Source organism: Sander lucioperca, chromosome 11 (genome assembly GCF_008315115.2).
Source record: "Sander lucioperca isolate FBNREF2018 chromosome 11, SLUC_FBN_1.2, whole genome shotgun sequence".
Classification (NCBI taxonomy): domain Eukaryota; kingdom Metazoa; phylum Chordata; class Actinopteri; order Perciformes; family Percidae; genus Sander; species Sander lucioperca.
Genome location: NC_050183.1, coordinates 26,106,180 through 26,127,413, shown reverse-complemented (window position 1 = coordinate 26,127,413; position 21,234 = coordinate 26,106,180). Strand labels below are relative to the sequence as shown.

Below are 21,234 nucleotides of genomic sequence, written 5' to 3'. Positions count from 1 at the left end.
TTCATCTTCTAATCTGACCGATCAGCAACTGCATGGCCCATTTGGCGCATTAAAATGTTTTCAGAAACACATTTCAGTGAACAATTTTTGTAAAACAAGGGATTGTTTTTTAAAAGAGTAATGACAACAACACTGTCGGCACATCTGGATGACACAAGCCTTCGGTGATCGCGCACCACCCCCACCCCTCCTCTACGCAGTTAAAAATATTAAAAAACATGATGAACTCTTCAGAAGATGTAATTATCTTTTTAATAATTAAATAATAATAATAATTTTTATGTCCTCTTCGTCTCCAAAGCTGAATGCCGCTGTTGTCCTTTCTCAGCGGTGACGTAAACCGCATCACTCGAGCTGCTGTGAGCGAAAGTCGCCGAATGGCATCATTTTCTGAACATAACCATACTGAGAAATACAGAGAGAGTTGTGTGGAGCTGATAGGCTTAATTAGCTTTGTAGCAACTCATTTGGCAATGGCTTGAATGTAACGGACGTCCATAAATATAAAATAGTCACGCACTATAGCTTTAGACAAGATTGAGTTTGGTGTTTTATACCAAAAGCATTTTACTAAACTTAAATATAAGACATTTGTTTCCGCAATGCAGTGTACTCTCATATCTGTGCTGAATCATTCACATCAAGTGCCCTACTTCCTCAGCCATATCCCTGAAGATGTGTGTATTGTGAAAATACTTGTCTGTTAACCTTTGCCTCTGGCTGGCTCAAAGTCTGGCTGGTGTTTGGGGTCTTTGAGGCACGGCATGTCGAACATGAATATTTTCTACAGTCTCCTGTCTGCAGCAGGCTTATCTGTAGGAGGGGATGTATATGGGCGGCCTGCAGAGCAGGGAGCCAGCAGAGTGGAACTGACAGCAGAGAGGACAGCAGCGTAGAGTTAATCTCTCACGTGAACGGTGGCCTACTGGGTGCCAGGGCTTTGGGTTCGGCTGACCAGTGCTGGCTGTGTTCCAGGCAGTTGTACCATGGCACGTGGATGTAGGGAAACCAGGACACTGCCGAAGGCTAGTGCGGCGTATAGCAGTGGTTCCCAATCGTTTTGGTCAGCTGAATTTACATACCCCTTCATCGATTCCCAGTGTATGTTCCAAATGTGTAATTGTATACCATTCATTATATAAAAGTGGATATTGTTAAGTTTCTCATACAATTAAACTACCAATATCGGTTGGTTTGCTCAGCAACTGTACTACTACTAGGCTACTAATACTAAGAATGAATGTAATGATGAATATGTGACCAATCATCCACTAACGTTACTTTCAGCTAACTATTTTGACCATTTGTTCAGTGCTTATAACCAGAACCAAACAGAATCTGCAGAAGGAAAGTCAAAAGCTGGGGGAATTTAGTGGACTGTTTTTTTCTGTTTGGGGTGGAGATGTGTTAACGTTCTGAGTTTTTTTAATTTATTTTTCTTTTTTTAAATCTGCAGAAAATTCAGAGTCTGCAGATTCTGTGTGGCCCTGCTACCATAACTAATCATTTGAACTGTTTAACCATTACTGTTAGCTTTCTATTTCTACCATTTATTCATTACTTTTAGCTACCTGTTCAAACTTCTGTGCTCGCTTGCTAATTAGTTTTCTCTTACAGTAACGGCAACATGCAGTGTTCAGCTGTTACAATTGACTTAATGTTAATATGTGGATATATTCTTTTAATCAAATCATAATTTTAAAATGTTAAAATGAATAGTAGTTGGCTACAATCTTTCCATGTACCCCCTGGCAACTGCAGAAGTAGTGGGAATCACTGCGTAGAGTGAGATATATAAAAGGTGCCAAGAGCAATGTGCTAGAGCAGCCTAGTGGGGATTCTCTATAACCATATTCTGTAGTGTAGTGTGGAGGGGATTACAGATAGAGCTGTCTCCACATAGTATTTAACTGCAGGGCTGTTAAGGTGAGCATATGTAAGGTGTATTAGTAAGCAGAGGTCCAGCTTAGCCAGACAGCAGAGAATAAATCAGCTGTGCTCTCCCTCTCTGTTGACAAAAAAAATGAGATTGCCCTGCTGGTTGAAACCAGATACTGACACAATAAATGCTGCATAAATGTCCTTTCAGCCCCGATCATGAGGTCAGGGCTCGACTGATGATCGTACATATTGATCGGCTGAAAAACCATGAGTCAGAGTTTGGGCTGTAACTAACAGGCTGACTGGACTGACACAGCATTTGGCTGGGAGGCCTCGTAAAGCGCTCGTAAACACACAGATGTATTAAGCATGCCAAACCTGCCGAGCCATTACTCGCTGCACAGGAGCACGCATAATGGTGAGTTCAAACACAGAACACAAGACAGGATTTATATGAGCTGTGTGGGCTGCTGTACACATTGGTTTCTGTGTGCGTTATTCAAAGGCTGTAAAAAGTCACACCCGACTAAACCTCACCTCCTACTTTAATTTAGCAAATCTGTTTTAGAAACAAGCTTGGCCAAAAATGTCCTCCCACAACTGAGACTGTCCCCTCTAGCTGCGGTCTCAGCCCCTCCTCATGCAGCAGATGGGATTACCCCTCACAGCAGGCGGATCCAATCAACACACCAGCGCATCCTCTGATTAACACTCCTCTAGTTCATCATTAACTGGATTACTCTGTCTGTCTTGATGTCGCTCTCTCCTCTCTCTCTCTCTCTCTCTCTTTCTCTCTCTCTCTCTCTCTCTCTCTCTCTCTCTCTCTCTCTCTCTCTCTCTATGCATCTATCTATCATCCTGTGTATTCCCTCCCAATCAAACTTTACTTTATGTGTTTGGCACATGGCCCAAGTGTGTGATAAAGAATCACAAAAATCACAAAAATCTAATCAAGGAAAAAAAAAACATGTTTAATTCAAGCCTTTATTTCCATAAATTCAATTAATGAACGGCACCCCCCTCCCCATATCGCAACAGCGTTCTTGTTCGGCTACTTTGTGAATGTGTGTGTGTGTGTGTGTGTGTGTGTGTGTGTGTGTGTGTGTGTGTGTGTGTGTGTGGGCTTGTTTAACTACATTCGTGGGGTCCAAATACCGGGAGTGCAGTATACTTGTGGGGTCCCGACAGCTTTGTGGGGCCAAAATGCTGGACCCCACAAGTTTAAAGGGCTGTTTGAGGGTTAAGACTTGGTTTTAGGATTAGGGTTAAAATTAGGTTATGGTTAGGGTGAGGGTAAGGGTTAAGGTTAGGCATATAGTTGTGACGGTTAAGGTTAGGGTAAGGGGCTAGGGAATGCATTGTCAATGACGGGTCCCCACAAAGATAGTGCCACAAACCTGTGTGTGTGTGTGTGTGTGTGTGTGTGTGTGTGTGTGTGTGTGTGTGTGTGTGTGTGTGTGTGTGTGTGTGTGTGTGTGTGTGTGCTTTATTTTTTACCCTGCTCAGCCTGGTGGAAAGCAAGCTTGTCTTAGCCAAAAGCTGTTAAGGGCAGACTCTCAGGAGTTCCATCCCTGAATCAGCTGGATTAGACGTTGAGTAAAGCCAGGGTCCATAAAACATTTCAGGCTTTTAACGACTCTTTTCTTAGCATTGTTTATCTTAATTATGAGCTTGATGGGAAATTTGGTAGAGAAGGAAGGGGCCAGAGTGAGTTCTTGGCTTCTCTTACGTTTTGTCAATTCTCTAGTTCTTTGTCCACAGGCATTCAGTTAAAGGAAATTAAAATGGTATTTTTTTTTTTTTTTGTAAAAAACTCAACACACGTCGCATGCTGTAACCTTTAAGCTTCTCTCACTGTCACACAAGGATGCCTCCTATAACACACACACACACACACACACACACACACACACACACAACCTGCACGCTACCTCTGGGCTTACAATACAACCAGGGATTCTTTTCTCACAGTTTCTTATGTCAGGTGTCGCTGGTATATTTTCAAAAGCATTAGAAAGTCAGTCTCAGTAACAACCAGAGATTTGGACTTGAGACTTGTTGACTTGGACTTGAGTCGACTTGAGTCACTGTTTTGATGACTTGCGACTTGACTTGAATTGACTTGACAAAAATCAAAATGACTCAGACTCGACTTGGACTTAAGACTTAAGTTAATGACGTTAGACTTGACTGGACTTTAGGCATGATGATTCGGATGACTTACATGTATTCATTAGTTTGAATGTTAAACATAAAATACTATAATTTAATGTTGTCACCTTTCTGTCTATCAAGTATGCTATGCAGCGGCAGCAGCGTTTAACTGTAAATCATGATTGGACGACTCAAAAAGCTCCCCAGTTTGTGATTGGCTGTCAGTCAAAGTCCTGGCAACACGTAACATCAATCATCAATTTGGGACTTGACTTGCCTTAACTAAGGACTCAAATTGACTTGGCTTGACATAACCTGTGACATGAGAATGGCATGAGACTTGAGCAAAGATGACTCGGTCACAACACTGGTAACAACACTGGTAACAACTGACCGCTGCTGCTTTCAGATGTACTGTAGGAAGAAGAGGAAGAAGAGCTCATCAACTAAACAAAATGAGTCTAGCTGTGGGTCATACACAGGTCAGCCGGCTGTATACCCCCACAGACCCACTGTAGGATGATTTGGTGACTAAACAATGCTTTGAGATTCCAAAGCATTTGCATGGTCACACGCCCGCAGAGACACAGCCTGGTTTCTGTATCTGACTGCCTGACCTGGAATTGTCACCTCAGCAGAGGTAATTTGCGCTGTATGCGGAGTGTGGCCCAACACGATTGTCCGTGGCAGTCAGGGAGCGGAGAGAGTATTTGGGTTAGGAAGGATAATCCACTCACCCCTAAAGAGGATTGGAGAATCTCACAGGCTTTGATGAGTTGTGAGCTGGTGTTTATTTCACATCACAAGAACAGGGCTGTTTATGTCACAGCCAGGGAGCTCCGGCACGAACCGCCACATTGCCGAAAGCATCATGGGTAATTGTTAGTGCGCCGGAGAGAGCGGAGGATAAATGTGTAGGAGGTAGAAGAGGGTAAGGGAGGAGGCGAGAATGAGTGCTGCAGAGGATGTTTTGGTGTCTCCTTATCTCGCCACAGATCCCGGGGTTTAGAGAGATGATGTGATAACTGAGGCTGTGCTGACTGAGGCACTGATGCTGCAGTGTTAATGATCATCCGCTAAGCTCAGTGATCATCCCCTCAAAAAATGATGCTGTGTGAGAAAGGAACGGTTTTGCACGAGCACTCAAAGTTTCACGATTATACACAAAAAGGATGTTTATTCCCAAGAGAAAAAATGAGGGAGAGTGTATACATCTGGGTGTCTTTGCAAGCGTTGCTCCCTCGACGCACTGCACGTCTCCAGTGTGCAGACTTAATTGGCCCGCTTACCTTGGCTCTAAAGCTCCAGGACCACCCTGGTGAGGGACACAAGGGGTTTCTGTCATGCTTCCCTGCCTTTAACCTCAGACAGCACAGACTGTGGCCTTTACATTCAAACTCAAGACATTAAAAACTTGAACCAGCCGAGATATGGCGAGCTTCTGAGGCAACTCTTGTCCCGTGGAGGAAGGAGATTTTAATTAACGGGAGACCTTTGATAAACCAGTAGCACATGAAACAGTGTCTGGGCGCTGCAGTCTCAGAGACTGTGTTGTAATAGTCTCTATTTTTCTGGGACTCCAAAAAGGCTTCAACTTGTGTTGTTGTTCCCCTGTGACAGCTCTAAATATATTTTTCTTTGGTTTTTATCCTTTGTGTCTGAGCTCTACAATCACAGTACGTGTTTTAGAAATGAACACCTCAATAGCTTCCTTGCTCAAATTCAATGTGTGGTGTGCATTCATTACAGTAATACTTGGACAGACATTTAGCTAAGGTTTGGGTGGTCTGTAAGATTTATGTAACTGAATGAACCTGTATTCAACGGTATTTGCCCATCTCCACTGACTGACTGTGGTTTTCCATTTTCCACTACCCATGCTCAAACAGGGGAATGCTGTCTAAGAGTCTTCAATTCCATATAGACAGCTTGGACCAGAAGTCCTATACAAGCCTATCAAAGGTGTGTGTGTGTGTGTGTGTGTGTGTGTGTGTGTGTGTGTGTGTGACTGCGTGCTTGCGTGCAGGAAGCAAATGTTCAGTTGAGGGTTTACAGTCAATTTTGGAACATGCGACTTTGTGAGGGAGTGAAATCTATTTATATAGATGAAGATATTAACACCAGCTGGGAGAAATTCGAGTGAAAACACATTGTGTCACCTTTAGCATGAGTAATAAACTCTTTTTGCATCCAAAGAGCTTTTTCTACTTCTTTTGTCAGTGTGTGCGTGCAGGCATTTTTTTTCCTATGATACGGGAACATTTCAGTCAAGGCCAAAGTGGTAGACTGACTGGTCATTTGGAAATGGCATTACCATCTGAAATCTCTACATCGGTAAATAATATTCCATGTAGCTTGTTGATCTGATATATTTTCTCTGTTTAAGAATGACAAAAAAGGTGAAACAACTTTGCAAGTGCCCTGTCACCTCAAACATGAGGAAATTGCACATTGCACCAAGTGTATGTGAACCTGCACATGTACACATTTTGTTTAAACTTCTGCCCACAGGAACTAATTTGGGGGACTTGAACATGTGAGCAGCAGTAGTGTTTTCAAGCTGCACCCAGCTTTAATTATTCTAACTGATATTGAGTGACACAAGGAAAAGCTTCTGCCCCGTCAAGACTGCAGCGCTACCATCTCCTCTGCTGTTGATTGAAATATTGCTCTATTCAACCACTTCACTCAGTTAAGTGGTATGTTGCTGCACGGACATGCTTGATAGCAATCAATTGAACTAAAGGAATAACTCCACACACTGGTGCACAGACACACATGCAGTGCTATGTCACAGAGCTTTGAGTGAGATCAATAGGTACCTCAGCTTTGTGTAATGCTGTATCTACCTGGGAGTCTGACCCGTGGCTACAAGTGAGATATAGAACCCACTTCAGGATGAAATGATTTTCGCTGTAAGATATGGTCAGAGTGCATGACCCACTTTGACAGCTCTGTTATTGAGACAAAATGCTGCTTCTGGTTGATGTGGTGCTCCAAGGGGGCCAATGGCCTTTCTCGACTGCAAATGGCTCACCAGGATGTAATCTTATAGAGCTTAACATTTTGGTTCGGGAAATAAAAATCCCCATTCATGTTCTTCATAACAATTTGGCGTAATAGCCATAATGTCTAAACCTTCTAGACTTACCACGAGTTATGAGATTGTGAAACAAAGGTTTATGCCCCTGTAGAAGCCACAAGTCTGCATGATATCAACTTTGTTTTAAGTAAAACATGTTTTAGTCGCAATGTTATGGAGAAGTAGCCTAGAAATCTAGACGCACCCTAGCAGCAGCAAATGTAATTTGCAGCCAGGGTTGTCTAGCAACTCTCCGTTGGCTTGCGAGCTGGAAAAACCAAACTCTACATGTAGTCAGGCCAATCACATCGTGCATAGAGTCGGTGGGCGGGCTTAACATAATGACAGCAGAGTTGCGACGGTTCCACGTGAATTCCCTGCTACTTGAAAACAAAGAAGATGGCTGCTGCTGCTAGAGAACAGCGGCCTTTGGAATTGGCTTTGGCCGTGACTCTGGAAGACTTGGAGTTCAGCTTTTCTTTGAGAAAAGAACAAAGAACGGCACTGAAGTCATTCTCAAAAAAGGAAGATGTGTTCGGAGTTTTAAGGTTTAATCTATCAACTAGCGTTGCTCTGCCTGGTTGTAGTGCTATTCTATTGCGTGCAGAGAGAATTTGAAAGACAACCGTTTATCCCGCCCCTCGGATTGAGCCCATCTCAATCTTGATGTGGGTCTGGCTTGTCAGGCTAATGGAGAAGTACTACACTGCCCACAATCCTAAGCGTAACAGCGACTCTGATTGGTGGAGCTCGCTGTTACCATGGAAATGTTTACCGCACCCGCGAACAACTATAGCGAGCTGTTACCATTGTCTCAGAATCAGAAAAGGATTTATTGCCAAGTAAGTAACACTTGCAAGGAATTTGCCTTGGTGGTTGGTACATACATAAACATATTAAACATAATTATGAAATAAACGGAAACAAATATATACAAAATAAAAAAATAAAAAAAGAGGCTGAATGGTTTAGTGTATGATGTACAAAATGTTTATTTTAGTTTAATTTCTGTACAGTATTGTACCTTTGCCTTTTTTTGCCATTTTCAAAATGTTCTTTTGCGACAAATCAAATGTTTTATGGTCACGATTCATCTTGTAGCTGGTTGGTTCTAGGCTTAAAACTCTTTGTATAAGCATTTAATGAAACGTCAAAGGAGATATTGAATGGTGAAAATCACTTCTGGAACCAGAACCGTTCAAAAAGTGGGCAGTCACTGTTTAGCTCTATTTCTTTAGTCACTCTGCAATGATGGCCACCATTTTACCTTGCTTTTACTAAACCCCTCCTTTTTTGGCTTGATGTCCTCCATGTAAAGTCCACTGGTGCCCAGCCCATCTTACAGCACAGGAGAACGGATGCCGCTCCTCTTGTTTTTCTGAGCTACTGTTGAAGCAGTGCCTGGGTTTGATCCAGCTCATTAAAACCCAGTTAATGTTTGCGCTGATGGCTCCGCAGAGACAGCCAGAAGAGACGAGCTAGTGTTATTCCTGCCTCTGATGAAGCGTCAGCTCAAAGCCTTTATGACTTACAGATGGAGGAGAATTCTTCAACAATACGATACCCTTCTCTGTAGGGATATATTTAATTCATACACAAACATTCCCAATTTAATATTGTCAGTGTGAAGAGAGAGAGAGAAAGAGAGAGAGAGAGAGAGAGAGAGAGGCTGAAAATGTGTTGTGGTTGTGGTGTTTTTGACAGGGAGAAGACATCTGGAACTTAGGAATTAGATTTGTTTTCGAGAAAAACAACATTCAGACGATCTTGGTTTTATATTCAAACGTGTCACTTGCCGCACCCTCCCTCCTGTCTAGCGGGTGTTTTCTTACATTTGTATACAATCATCTGTCAGTGATGCTCCCACTCAAAGCCACAGAGAAAATCCATCCTACATGTGATTATTACCGATACTGGCACAAATTAAAGTGTGCAAGCAACAGAAATGAGTATTTCTTTAAATATGCTCAGAGAGGTGCTGCATAAATTCTGAATGAGAGCACCAGGGAATATATTCAGCCACTTTTGTTGTACAGGCTGTGTGGAGCTTTGTGTGAGGCAGTCCCAAAGCAGAAGATAGAGGTCAGCGTGCAGACAAAGCCTCAGGCTGGAAGAGATCTCCTCAGATTCTCATCTTTAGCTTGAGAATGTGACCTTTTCAGTTTTTTTTAAATATATTTTTGGGTTGTTTTTTTTTACCTTTAATGGATGGGACAGCCAAAGATCGACAAGAGGGAGAGAGAGGGGGATGACATGCAGCAAAGGGTCCAGGGTGGAATCTAACTTGGGCCGCTGTGGCAAGGACCGAGCCCCAGCATATGGGGTGCACGCTCAACCAGGCAAGCCACCAGGGCGCCCTGTAACATGTATTTGTTGACTTTCATTCTACTGTTAAAAGTGATGCTGTCAATGCGCGTTCGACACTAAAGAATCAGAGTATCCTGTGTCAGATCATCAATGTCATCATTTCATCAACATGTCCCGTATTAAATGCACCATGCCGACTGAGTGATCTGAGTTCGAGACTGACCTTTTGACCCATGTGTGCAGGTGTAAAGGGGCCTCTCACTATGGGCTCTCAGCAGACAGGAAGCGACGCTCGCAAGAGGGCGAATGCACCGACAGCACGTCAGAACTCACCATCGCCACGCTGCCCAATGACGGCCCCGCCTCGGCCGCCGTGGCCCTCCTGTCAGACGAGCCCGGTCTGGTCAACCCCGCCTTCGACCCCAGCATGGAGGACAACAGTCAGTCAGGCAGCACGACCAGCCTGGCCGCCCGCAGCAGCTCCAAGAAGAGTGAGTGTGAGTGGGCGAACGAATGTTTGTCTGTGGTCCTGTTCAGTCCTACGTGACGTTACCCCGTAGTTATCTGATGCCAGTAAGAGAGCTAGAGGGAGTGTGTATTTGCCAAAGTAACGGATTGAAAATCAATAGACAGTCGAGAGCTTTCTAGTCACAGTTACATAGTCACCCAGTAAAAAAAACAGATGCCAGTGAGTTATGTTGAAGCATACTTTTACACCTGCAGACTTATAAGGTATAACCCAGGCGCTTATTCAACCTCAAAATACAGTCTTTGTTCTTTCTAATGGTCTCTGATAGAAATCCTATTAACCAATTAGCTCTACTGCCTTGTGTTTTTTTTCTACCAATCCATAAAGTCTCTCTTTGTGGAGAAAAGTAGATAAACACAGAGAGAGAAAGTCACTGAGAGGGCAGGTACATTATGCAGTCAAGGAGAAATGGAAGGAGAGGGAGGTTAAATATAGCCCGATGTAAGTGTGTGTTAATGCCCAATGATATGATCAGCCCTCTCCCTCCAGTTCTCCCACCTGTGAAACCAGGAAGCAGTCACGAGTGTTCCCCTCTGCCCCTCCATCCATCTGCCCCCCTGCCCCCTGTCCCCCTCCCCCTAATGTGAGTGTACATGCAGTGGAGACACCAAATGACGCTGCACCAGCACTTTAGGTCCGGCCGGCTGAGCGCCCACAACCACCACAAGCGCCACTACTGCTGAACAAGCTGACAGCTCCAGAAGCGGCTGGCGCTTTTAAAGAATAATGTGGCTGTCAGGAGCTCTCGCATCTCCCAGAGCCCGCAGAGGGAGGGAGGGGCGCTGCAGAGGCATGCTGCCCTGTGCTCGGTGCAGCCAGGCTGGGCTGCCTCTCCTCTGCAGCCTCCTGTAGCCTGTCAGTCTTTCTTTTTTATAAGAAAGCAAAGTGCAAGACAACTGTCTCACTGGGAGGGTCTCTTTTAGATTCATTCAATAGAGTCCACAATGTGTTACATCACTGCTGTAGTTACACAACCATGCAACTATACTCAGCACGGATTGGCTTTATGAATTAAAGAGCCACTGGTTAAAAGCAACTCCTTCATCCACAAAAAAGATACATTATTTGAGCTTGTTGAAAGTTGTGTAAAAAATAAACCTCAGAAGAAAAGGATGGACTAGAGGCAAAAACGCATAGTGCCCTCATTTCTTTCAGTGCAGTGTCGCAATATAGAGGTTAAGTACAGAAGGCTGTCTGGCAAAAAAGTTGAACCTGGCTCAACTTTTGCCTTATAGGTGCATCGTGTTTTCTTGTGAACAAAGTTATGTTTACATCCAGTTTGCTTCTCACCAAAACATCCTTAAGGTCCAACAGATGCATTTCTTTCATCGTTTTCTAAGCCGATTTGTTTAATATTTCAAATCCTGCATTGTTTACATTCATGTGTAGGGATGCACCGATCAAATACACTGGATGGGTATCGGCGTAGATACTGACCTTATGAAGCAGACCGGGTATCGGCCATGACATGACAAATCCACATTAAATGCAGTTTCTTTGTCAGTGTCAGGATTACAGTTACAGTTAAACCAATTAAGTCACAGAAACCGCTGACTCAAATTACCTTACATAAAATGAGTTCACTGAGAGCACTGGTATTGGATCGGTGCTCGGTATCAGGAGATACCCTGAATGTAGATATCGGAATTGGCTAGTGAGTTTCAGATCATTGTTTAGCTGTCCGTCTCACAACCTAATTGTTTTGGTTCACTCTCACCGCTCAGCGTTGTTTTCGTCAGCAGCAGGCGGCAAAACAGCTCTCAAAACCTACAGTACACTACCTGCTCTACAGCAAACAACAGACGGAACATTTAGCAACTACCTGATGAACATAGTTGAGCATTTAGCAGCTAAAAAGCCAGTTACTGTATTTCCTTCAGGAGTTGGCAGAGACCAAAAATGAACTAAAAGAGCGTGAAAATTGGACTTATAATGTTGCTCAGTAACTACTGGACCTGTAAATATGGAACTTTTGCTAACAAGTTTGCCATATCAACTTAAAAGGTATATGTCCATGTTGCGTTGATAACTTGTTTCTGCTGCTCCCAAGTGGCCAAAAAAATCAGTTATTGCAGGTTTAGTGTTTCCGTGCTGGCGGTCTTTTCTGCCTCTGTGGGTGCATTGCTATTGCGTTACAGCCACCAAATGTCAATCAGCAGAACTGCTTGAAACTGGTGGCAGGAATGTGTAATGCGTCGCACATGTGTGTCCTCGTGTATGATACAAAACATAACAGAGACCCACTCTGGTAAGAACATTGCTGGTGCCACTAGTACTCAAAAGGGCACTTTTAATACAATGCAAATTCATTGGCCAATCAAATAATTCAGGAACAGCGCATACTTCTACTGTTTATCTCACTATCATCAAGATAAAGGGGGAAATTATTGCTGAAAACTTACCACAGTTGAATGATCTCCTTTCATAACACCCTAACACAGAAACCCAGATCTCAGTCACTAAGCCAGGAGGAGGCCTTTGAACAGCTTTGAGGAGGCAGATTCAGACATGTCCGGGCATGTTGAGTGTGAGGCAATCTATAAAGGGCCTCTCTTTCTCCCCTGTGTTTTTTGCAGTCCGAAATTTTGACCGTTCCTCAGTGAGGAGCCGTTCCTTCAGGAGGTTGAACCGGGCATTCAGTGTCCTGCGGAGGACAAAGAGTGGCAACGCGGTGAGCAACGAGACGTCTGAGGAGAGAGACAATGCCAGGAATTCCAATGTGCCACAGGAAGGTATGGACAGACCTGCCTGCATCTCTTCTCCTGCCTTTGTATCTTTAACGTGGATATTTTTGTGCTTGCATTGTGCATTTTTGTGTTGTTTCTTGAAGTCACTGCTGCATTTGCACTTCATGATTCCCTAAAGAGGGTTCCAGAGAGAGGGCTCAAAGTGTGTGTGTGTGTGTGTGTGTGTGTGTGTGTGTGTGTGTGTGTGTGTGTGTGTGTGTGTGTGTGTGTGTGTGTGTGCGTGCGTGCGTGTGCGTGTGCGTGTGCATGTGTTTCCAAATGTGTGCATTTGCGATGTTCCCTCAGCTGTACGGGGAGGGCTGGGAGCCCACAGTGTAACAGTAGCATATGTTTCTTTAATAATTCAGATGCAGATTGCGTAAGTCCACTGGTGCATCACTAGAGATGGATCAGAAGGGAGAGCGATAGCTTGAGGCACTTTAGACATAGATGGCATATGGGAGGTCACTGGAGACAAAGCTGATGCCCTTCTCTTCCTCCAGTTCTTCTCCTTCTTCATCTCCTCCACTCACCCTGTATCCCATCTTCCTCTCCTCCTCCCTCCAACACAGCCAGGGTCAACAGGTTTGCACCAACTTGATGGAGTAGTCCCCATGGAGCGCAGTGCTCTTGACATGGTAGATGCATAAGATGTTATGTAGTCGAGAAAATGTGCTCTACACATATTAAATGTAATATCCACAGCCCGACCCCCATGATAGTAAAGTTAAGGAAATATAGTCAACCATAAGAGAGTATAATGTTGAAGTAGAGCGGCAGCGTGACGGGAAGAGGACAAGGAATGTGGTATTGCGTAAGAATGAAGGATGGCGAACGATCAGGGACTAGATTATTCTCTGAGGCCGTCACCGAGGAGTCTGAGAGGATAGATTAAATATTCATTGCCTGCCGCTGGAGAGACAAATATAGACGGAGAGGATGGAATGTTAAAGTAGAGATAGATTCATACAGATCAAATGGAGGGGAAGAGCAGATACAGAAAAAGACAATGGAGGAAAGGAAACAAATAAAGGCATAGTAATGTCCACATGGATGGAGAAGTGGATGAAAACACAAAAGAGAAATAATGAGATGAAGAAAGATAGAGGGTGAAAGGGTGTGTGAAGGAGAGGATGAAGGGTTACATAATGGCTGCAGGTCTCTGTGTTAATGTGGTCTCCACCCCAGAAGCAATCTGCTGCGATAAAGACAAAATATTGACTTTGGAATGGAGAAAGTGCAGCGTGAGTAGAACAAACGACCCAGGCTACGGAGCACCAGACACAGAGGGAGACAGCCGACTGTGGAATAGGGAGAGAGACACATTCTTCATAACCAGAGAAAATACATCTTCTCTGTCATTTATTGGCCAAGGCTGTTGGTCAAAATAGTCACAGAAAGATCTCCACCCACCTCCACATGGTCCAGTTTAGGATGTGTCATTCTGCTGCTTAGTGGAATTCACCACTGGGCATGAGGGGAGGGGGGCTTGCACAATTTAATGAGATAAAACTAGCAGAGAAGTACACATTTCTCAGAAATGTGAAGGTGTATAATGAGGTTTGTATGCTTATAAACCACATTATTTGGTTGTGTAACATACTGCATTTATTGTTGTATACAGACTCCTGTGTATTGGTTCTCTTTGGTTGATGTGAAAACAGCAAAGAATCTGCTACAAATGCCAATTTGAATTCTTGGGAGTTTTTGGGAGTTTTTGACTTTTGTGTGTATCTCACAAGAAAAACTAGAAGATATATTGCCTTCTTTTGATCAACATTTTCACTGTGCAATAGTTGGAATGTTGCACGTATTATAACTGTACTTGCATCCCCGCCCAAGTAATAAACCTTGCGGAAATTTGAAATTGAGGGTTTTCCCAAGCATACTCGCTACAGATGTATGTGACTAATGATACAAACATTGAGCAGGATAATCAGCCAAGTCAATTTTTCCCTCTTGGCTTGTACAAGTTTGTTTTAGTAACCTGAGGGAGTAGAGACAGCTGGTTCCACTGCAGAACCGCTCTACCACGGTCTACAACTCTTTCTCCCCCAACGTGTCTCTCTTTCTCCCACTTTCTCCCCTGTTACATTTGTCACACTTGATTTTGCTTGTCGTTGTACAGTCAAATTCAGGACTAAACTCAGCCTTTCTTGTCTCCGCACGTTCTCCCTTAGTGCTGGCTCTTCCTCAGCTGCATCACCTGATCCCTGATGGCGAACTTACCAGTATTAAGATCACGCGAATGGTTCCCACAGACCCGCTGGCCATCAGCATCGTCGGTGGCAATGAGACCCCCTTGGTCCGCATCCTCATCCAGGACATCTACAGAGAAGGTGTCATTGCCCGGGATGGACGCCTGCTGCCTGGGGACATGATCCTGAAGGTAGCACAGTCAAAACTATTTGCACAAATCACTAGGAAGCAATCAAAGTCCCGATTTTAAACTGCATCCATGTTCTTGTCTTAAACATAAATTATGCATATACAAATAAAAATGACATAATATCAAGGTAAAATAGGAAAATAATAATTTAAACAAAAATAAATGAATAAAAAATGAAAAGGTGACAGACTTCACTGAAAATGGTGACAGCAATTGTTCTCAATTAAATAGTTCTGAGTAGATATTAGGGTAACACTTGACAATAAGGTACACAAAAAAGTAGGTAGTTAATGATTAACGAATGAGGAAGGAATGGTTAGTTAATGAGTAGTTACTGATTGTGAGTCAAGCACTAATGATTAGTTACTGGTAAACAGACTGGTAGTTAAATGAATGAGTAACGGATGAGAAACTACTGGTTAGTTAATGCTTAGTTACTGATAAACAGACTGTGTGTGTGTTACTGTATTAATGAATCATTAGGAAATCTGTTCATGGGATTTATAGTAATAAAAAGAATAGACGTGTTACAGGATGATTCTCATAATATATTTTAATAATGATATTCACAATTTACATTGACAAACAAGGTATATTTTGTAGCATTGTCATTGTTGAAGTCTTAAAAGCAATTGTATGCTGTGTATGTGCGTCTTTAACCGTCCCGTTATTCCCGCGGGTCACGGAAGCGTAAGCCCACCCACGTCCTTTCCCTAAACTCAACCGTCCCGTTCTCGCGAGTCACGGAAACGTAAGCCCACCCACGAGCTTTTCCTTAACCTAACTGCGTCAAAAGGGACGCCAATAGTTCCGACCAAGCGTATTTAGCTAAATCGCGTTATATATGATGCTAAAGGAGACTTTTAGCGTCAATAACAACGACAAAAGCACCTGACCAAGCGTCTATATTTTACGAGATGGGAGTGAGAATGTGTTGGTACCTGCAAATAAAGTGATGCATCATACTGATTAACGAATGATTAACCAAAAAAAAACGTTCCTCATTCATTTCTCATTGGTTCCTCATTAACTACCTACTTTTTTGTGTACCTCATTGTAAAGTGTTACTGATATTAGTTATTGAAATGTCTTTCTTATTTGTAACAAATTGAAGAGACTCAAAGTACATATCGACTTCAATTAAAAACAGTTTCAAACACGGGACTGATTTAGAGCATTTAGCTTCGTGAATATGGAACTTTTACCTAATAAAATAAAAAGATTTACAATATTACATAAGTTCCTATCTTTACATTCGAAGTAGGTGATAACATTTTTCCCTTCAACTGTGATTGCATGTGTTGTTTTAGATATTATGTCATTTTTTAAAGTCTTTCCAGAATGTAATACAGAAATGAACAACCATAAAAGAAGATGAGTTAATCTGCATCCCTGTTGCCCTCTCAGGTAAACGGCATTGACATCAGCAACGTACCCCACTGCTACGCCGTGGCAACGCTCAAACAGCCCTGCCAGCTCCTCCGCCTAACCGTGCTCAGAGAACAGCGTTATCGCTACCACTCACACAGCCACCCACACGGCCACGGGCACAGCCATGATGTCGCCGGGGGCCACCCGTCTCATGGCTTACCCCACCATCCTATGAGGGATGATAGCATCCATGTGGTCCTCAATAAATCCACTCCAGATGAGCAGCTGGGCATTAAGCTAGTGAGGCGGCCGGAGGAGCACGGCGTCTTCGTTTTCCACCTGCTGGAGGGCGGCCTGGCAGCAAGCGACGGACAGCTGTGCGTCGGCGACCGCGTGCTAGCCATCAACGGGCACGATCTACGTTACGGAGCACCGGAACACGCTGCTCTGCTCATCCAGGTCAGTGAGTCAGCAGTATATATCGATTCATGTGTGTATGGTGATTTTTTTCTGTGACGATTTTTAAAATTTAAAAAAAATTCTTTTCCCCAGATTGATACTTTTTATTTATTTTTTTTTTTACCAATGATTGACCTAAATATTTTCTGTTTACGTGGTACCGCCAATGGCGACTACATCATATCTGTTTTTTCAGCAAAACAGAGCGAAAGCTGAAAATGCAGAAAATCCATGTTATGTTCTTCTTTACAGATGAAATGAATGTCAGACTGACTGACTGACTGACATGTGATGTGCATTCTTTTTATAAAACAATTTGTTTTTAGAAATGCCTCATGATACATTGTCTTTATAAGTTTATTATTCAACTTTTGTTTTTTTTTTAAAGAAGGAAAAATAAAATCACAATACTCAATACTATCGAATCGCGGTACAAATTAAATCGGCACCCATGTATCGTGAAAGAATCAAATTGGGACAAAAGTATATTGTCCCAGCCCTAGTCAGCAGGTCCTCCTTTAAACAAATCGATTATAGCATCTCGTAGCATTTTACAAAAGTTCATAGATGCGACAGTCAAATTAGTCCACATGTTGTTACAGACCGTAAATAACTGTGTTCTGTTCTTACCCCGGGTCCCTGAGGTACTAAAGATAATTGTGGTGAGTCAGGCTAATTGTGTTGTGCTGTGCTGTTGTGTCTGCACTCAGTGCAGTTAATAGTATTTAATAGTGGTGATTCCCTAATGGACTGGGCCATGCGGCTGCCTCTGGTTCCTGGTTGATGCCAGTCAATGGTGGTGTGTTTTGTGGTTAATCGTGGTTAATTGCTGTGTGTTTACGGCTGACTGTGCAGGGTCTCTGCGCCCGGAGTTCCTGTCTGAGCAGTCAGACTGGCCTCTTCTGGGTCTCTGTGGAGCCAACATGGCCTCTCAGAGCAGCCACTTTCTGTCAGAGATTACCAACTGGCAGGGAAGAAATTAAATTAGTCCAGTCCAAGGCAATAATGGGCTGGACTGGCTACTTCAGGAGTCAGCTCTGTGCTACAGAAACCAGGGGGAATCTCAGAGGAATTACAGAGTGGGGGAGAGGGAAGCAGCCAGCCTGTCTGTGTGACTTTTGGATCACTTGTATGTGAAGGAGTGTGGCTGGACTGGCAGTTCAGTAGTAGGAGTCACAGAGAGAGACTTAAATAGGTTACATGGGTGGCAGCTATATTTAAAATACTGTATGAATGATCATGGTTTTCCTGTGGATTTCTCCTTAACTAGCTAGATCACCCAGAAAATCCTTTTAAATGTAATATTTCAATGCAGTTTGCATCTTTAATGAAATCCCATTTTGTAAATTGAATAGACCAACAACAATTATTTTATGACCAATTTTAAAGGAATAGTTCAACATTTTGGGGAATATGCTTATTTGTTTTTTGGTAAAGAGTAGATTGACACAAGTCTCATATCTGTCCGTTAAATATGAGGCTACAGCCAGCAGCTGGTTAGTTTAGCTTAGCATACAGACTGAAAACAGGTGGAAACAGCTAGCCTGGCTCTATTTGAAGTTAAAATCCACCTACCAGCACCTCTAAAGGCCACTATTGAACCAGTTATATCTTGTTTTTTTAATCTGTACAAAAACCCCAAAACAACAATTCACGTTTTAAGGGTTAAAACGTGCAAACTATTTCTTAGTGGCGACCATTAACTTTCTGGAGTCTCCGCTGGTTGCCTAACATCTTACTCATTGTTGTTTTTTACACTAAGGTCTTTCTAGGGATTAAACTAACAAAATTTAGCGTGTTAGGTAAAGGCTAGCTGTTTCCCCATTTCCAATCTTTGTGCTAAGCTACAGTAAGCTAACCGGCTGTTAGCTGTAGCCTTAAATTTGACAGGCATACATAAGAGCGGTATCAATTTTCTTAGTTTCGCATTGCCAGACCTTCCTCCACAGCACTGCAGAGGAAGGTCTGGTGAGTCCACACAGCATTACTGGGATGGGGAAAAACGTTCTCTGGTTTATTGGCATTTCTTTAAACCAGTCAACATCTTCTTGGGCGGCGCTAAGCACCGGACGGAGCAGCGGAGCGTCTGCAAAATAGCCTCGGCAAGGAACTTCAAAAGTTGTTTTAGTCGTGCAACAGAAAACTCAGATTGGACAGATAGTCTAGCTAGCTGTCTGGATTTACCCTGCAGAGATCTGAGGAGCAGTTAATCATAGTCCTCAGAAATCCACCAGAGGTTAGAACACCAACACAAAGAAAGAGGAAGACAACGGACATCTGGCCGAAAAGAGTGAAATCCGGCGGAATTTCTGGCGGCAGCGGAGCAATCCCAGAAGTGGAACATCGTGGATATAGACTACAATCTTCTCAATCTTGCTTTTAAAAACATGTCTGTTGTAACTCATGTCCTAACTCTGCTGTCTCTAAATGTTCTCCAGGCAAGCGAGGATGGTGTCCACTTCATCGTGTCTCGTCAGATCTGCCTGCCAACCCCAGACATCTTACAAGAAGCTCCGTGGGGCATGGACGGACCCCCACCATATTCCCCTGTGGATATAGAGCAAACGCTGCTGGTGAGCAGCGCATACAGACACATACACATGAGACGAGAACGGTAGCAATACACAGACAGGAGCTTTGTTCCTCTGTCTCCACTCCCCGTGATAAATACTCCCTTTCAGGTGCAAATGATCCATGAAGGTGTTGTTCTCCCATCAAAGCTGAGCATGTCATTCAAGCAGTACTGCGGCCAGTCTTCCTCTGAGAGAATTGTTACATCCATATCAGCAATCTTTTTTTGCACCACACAGAAAACACCCCACAGGATAAAGAGTATCTTCCACCATCCTTCCCTGAAAGACTTTCCCAGTTTCTTATTGAAACTGGTGTGTTCTAATAATAATCTTTAGAATCACTGTTTCAAGCTGAAATGTTTAATTTAAAATTTGTTTTAAAAGCAGGCATAGAGAAAGGCTACTGTAGATCACTATCCATAAAAATACATTGCTTCTCCTATCAAACAACTACATTTTGGCAGTGCCTGAATTTGAACAAAAAACCAGTACCCTAAATTCAGTTGCATGACATGATCATCGCATGGGTCTTGGATATAATTATATTCCTACATATATCTTGTAGGGGTGACACCAAATAGTCGATTATTCAATGATTTAATCTAAGGAGCCTGATTCTCAAAGTCGAATTGTCGCAGTGTATGAAAATGTGGTTATGAATCAAAGGATCATTCCATTCAGGCTATATGAGGGTGCGGAATGTCTGAGTTTACAAAGAATTGCTTGGTGTTTCCCAGAAACAGTACAGTATATTTTGTACAGTATAAACAGGCTAGCTGTTTCCCCCTTACAGTTTTCATGCTAGGCTAAGCTAACCGGCGGTAGCTTCATGTTTACCATTTAGTCATGAGAGGTATCAATCTTCTCACCTAACTCTCAGCAAGAAAGAAAAGAAGTATATATCTCAATATGTCTCATTTATCCTTTAAAAATAGCAGAAATTAAGAGGTTACTACTGACTTAATTACTTTTTTGGTGGGGAGAATGCCATGTCAGAAAAAAAGAGTCTCTACCACTATTGAAAGTCCCCATTTTGGAAAATGTGCTGTCTGGTAGTGTACTTATTTACACAAAAGCACACCACGCAGTAGTGTATAGTACACCACTTACACAGTGTATTGTGTAGGTTGGCAGCAAGTGTTCACACAGCCATAGTCAGTGGCGTGCTCCGGGGTCATTCACATGCCTACAAGTGATCTTCTCCTGCGAGCGCAGCAGAAATGTGTGAATGCAGCACATGAGCAAAGCAGCACAAGCTACATCCCATCAACCTCAATGTGTCGGTGTGTTATTCATTCTACTCTACGCTCCCTCGCTCTCCCCGTCTGACACTCAGACTCACTCGTCTTAAATAAAATCTCAGTCACTTTATCCCACACGCAGCCTTGTTCACCAAACCAAAACGCACATCACTACGTCTATGAATAAATCAGTTTGCTCCATATATCGAACATCGAACACAAAATGAAGAGGCGCTTGAGCTGCCTGACACTCCGTCCTAATAGCCACCATATATTATACATCACCAGTTATGCTAATAAGGGTCATTCATTAATTAGCAGCTATGTCTATGTCATTTGGACTCTTGTTCCCATAGCATAGCATGGGCGGAATTCATATGAATTCTCCTATCACAAGTCCCAGAGAAAACAGCCCTTTATTAATATGCAAATGTGCGGCTCCACAGTCTAATTAGATGATACTGTCTATAGAAGGTGCCCTTGGTGTTACAATTAAGTTCATATCATGTTTGGTCTTAAGTT

At 43.0% G+C, this 21,234-nt stretch overlaps 1 protein-coding gene across 4 annotated transcripts in view; it reads left to right on the top strand.

The window, feature by feature from the left end:
- The window catches only part of lnx1 (ligand of numb-protein X 1), a 46,142-nt gene that overhangs the window by 20,025 nt on the left and 4,883 nt on the right, over positions 1-21,234 (top strand). For 2 of the 4 annotated variants that reach the window (XM_031311942.2, XM_031311944.2), the window contains 5 exons: positions 9,668-9,915; positions 12,530-12,685; positions 14,860-15,068; positions 16,476-16,898; positions 19,337-19,471. In XM_031311942.2, the coding sequence (XP_031167802.1) occupies positions 9,668-9,915; positions 12,530-12,685; positions 14,860-15,068; positions 16,476-16,898; positions 19,337-19,471 (1,171 nt within the window). Of the gene's footprint in view, positions 1-9,667; positions 9,922-12,529; positions 12,686-14,859; positions 15,069-16,475; positions 16,899-19,336; positions 19,472-21,234 lie in introns of all 4 variants that reach the window. The other 2 variants (XM_031311941.2, XM_031311943.2) reach the window with 1 other exon arrangement.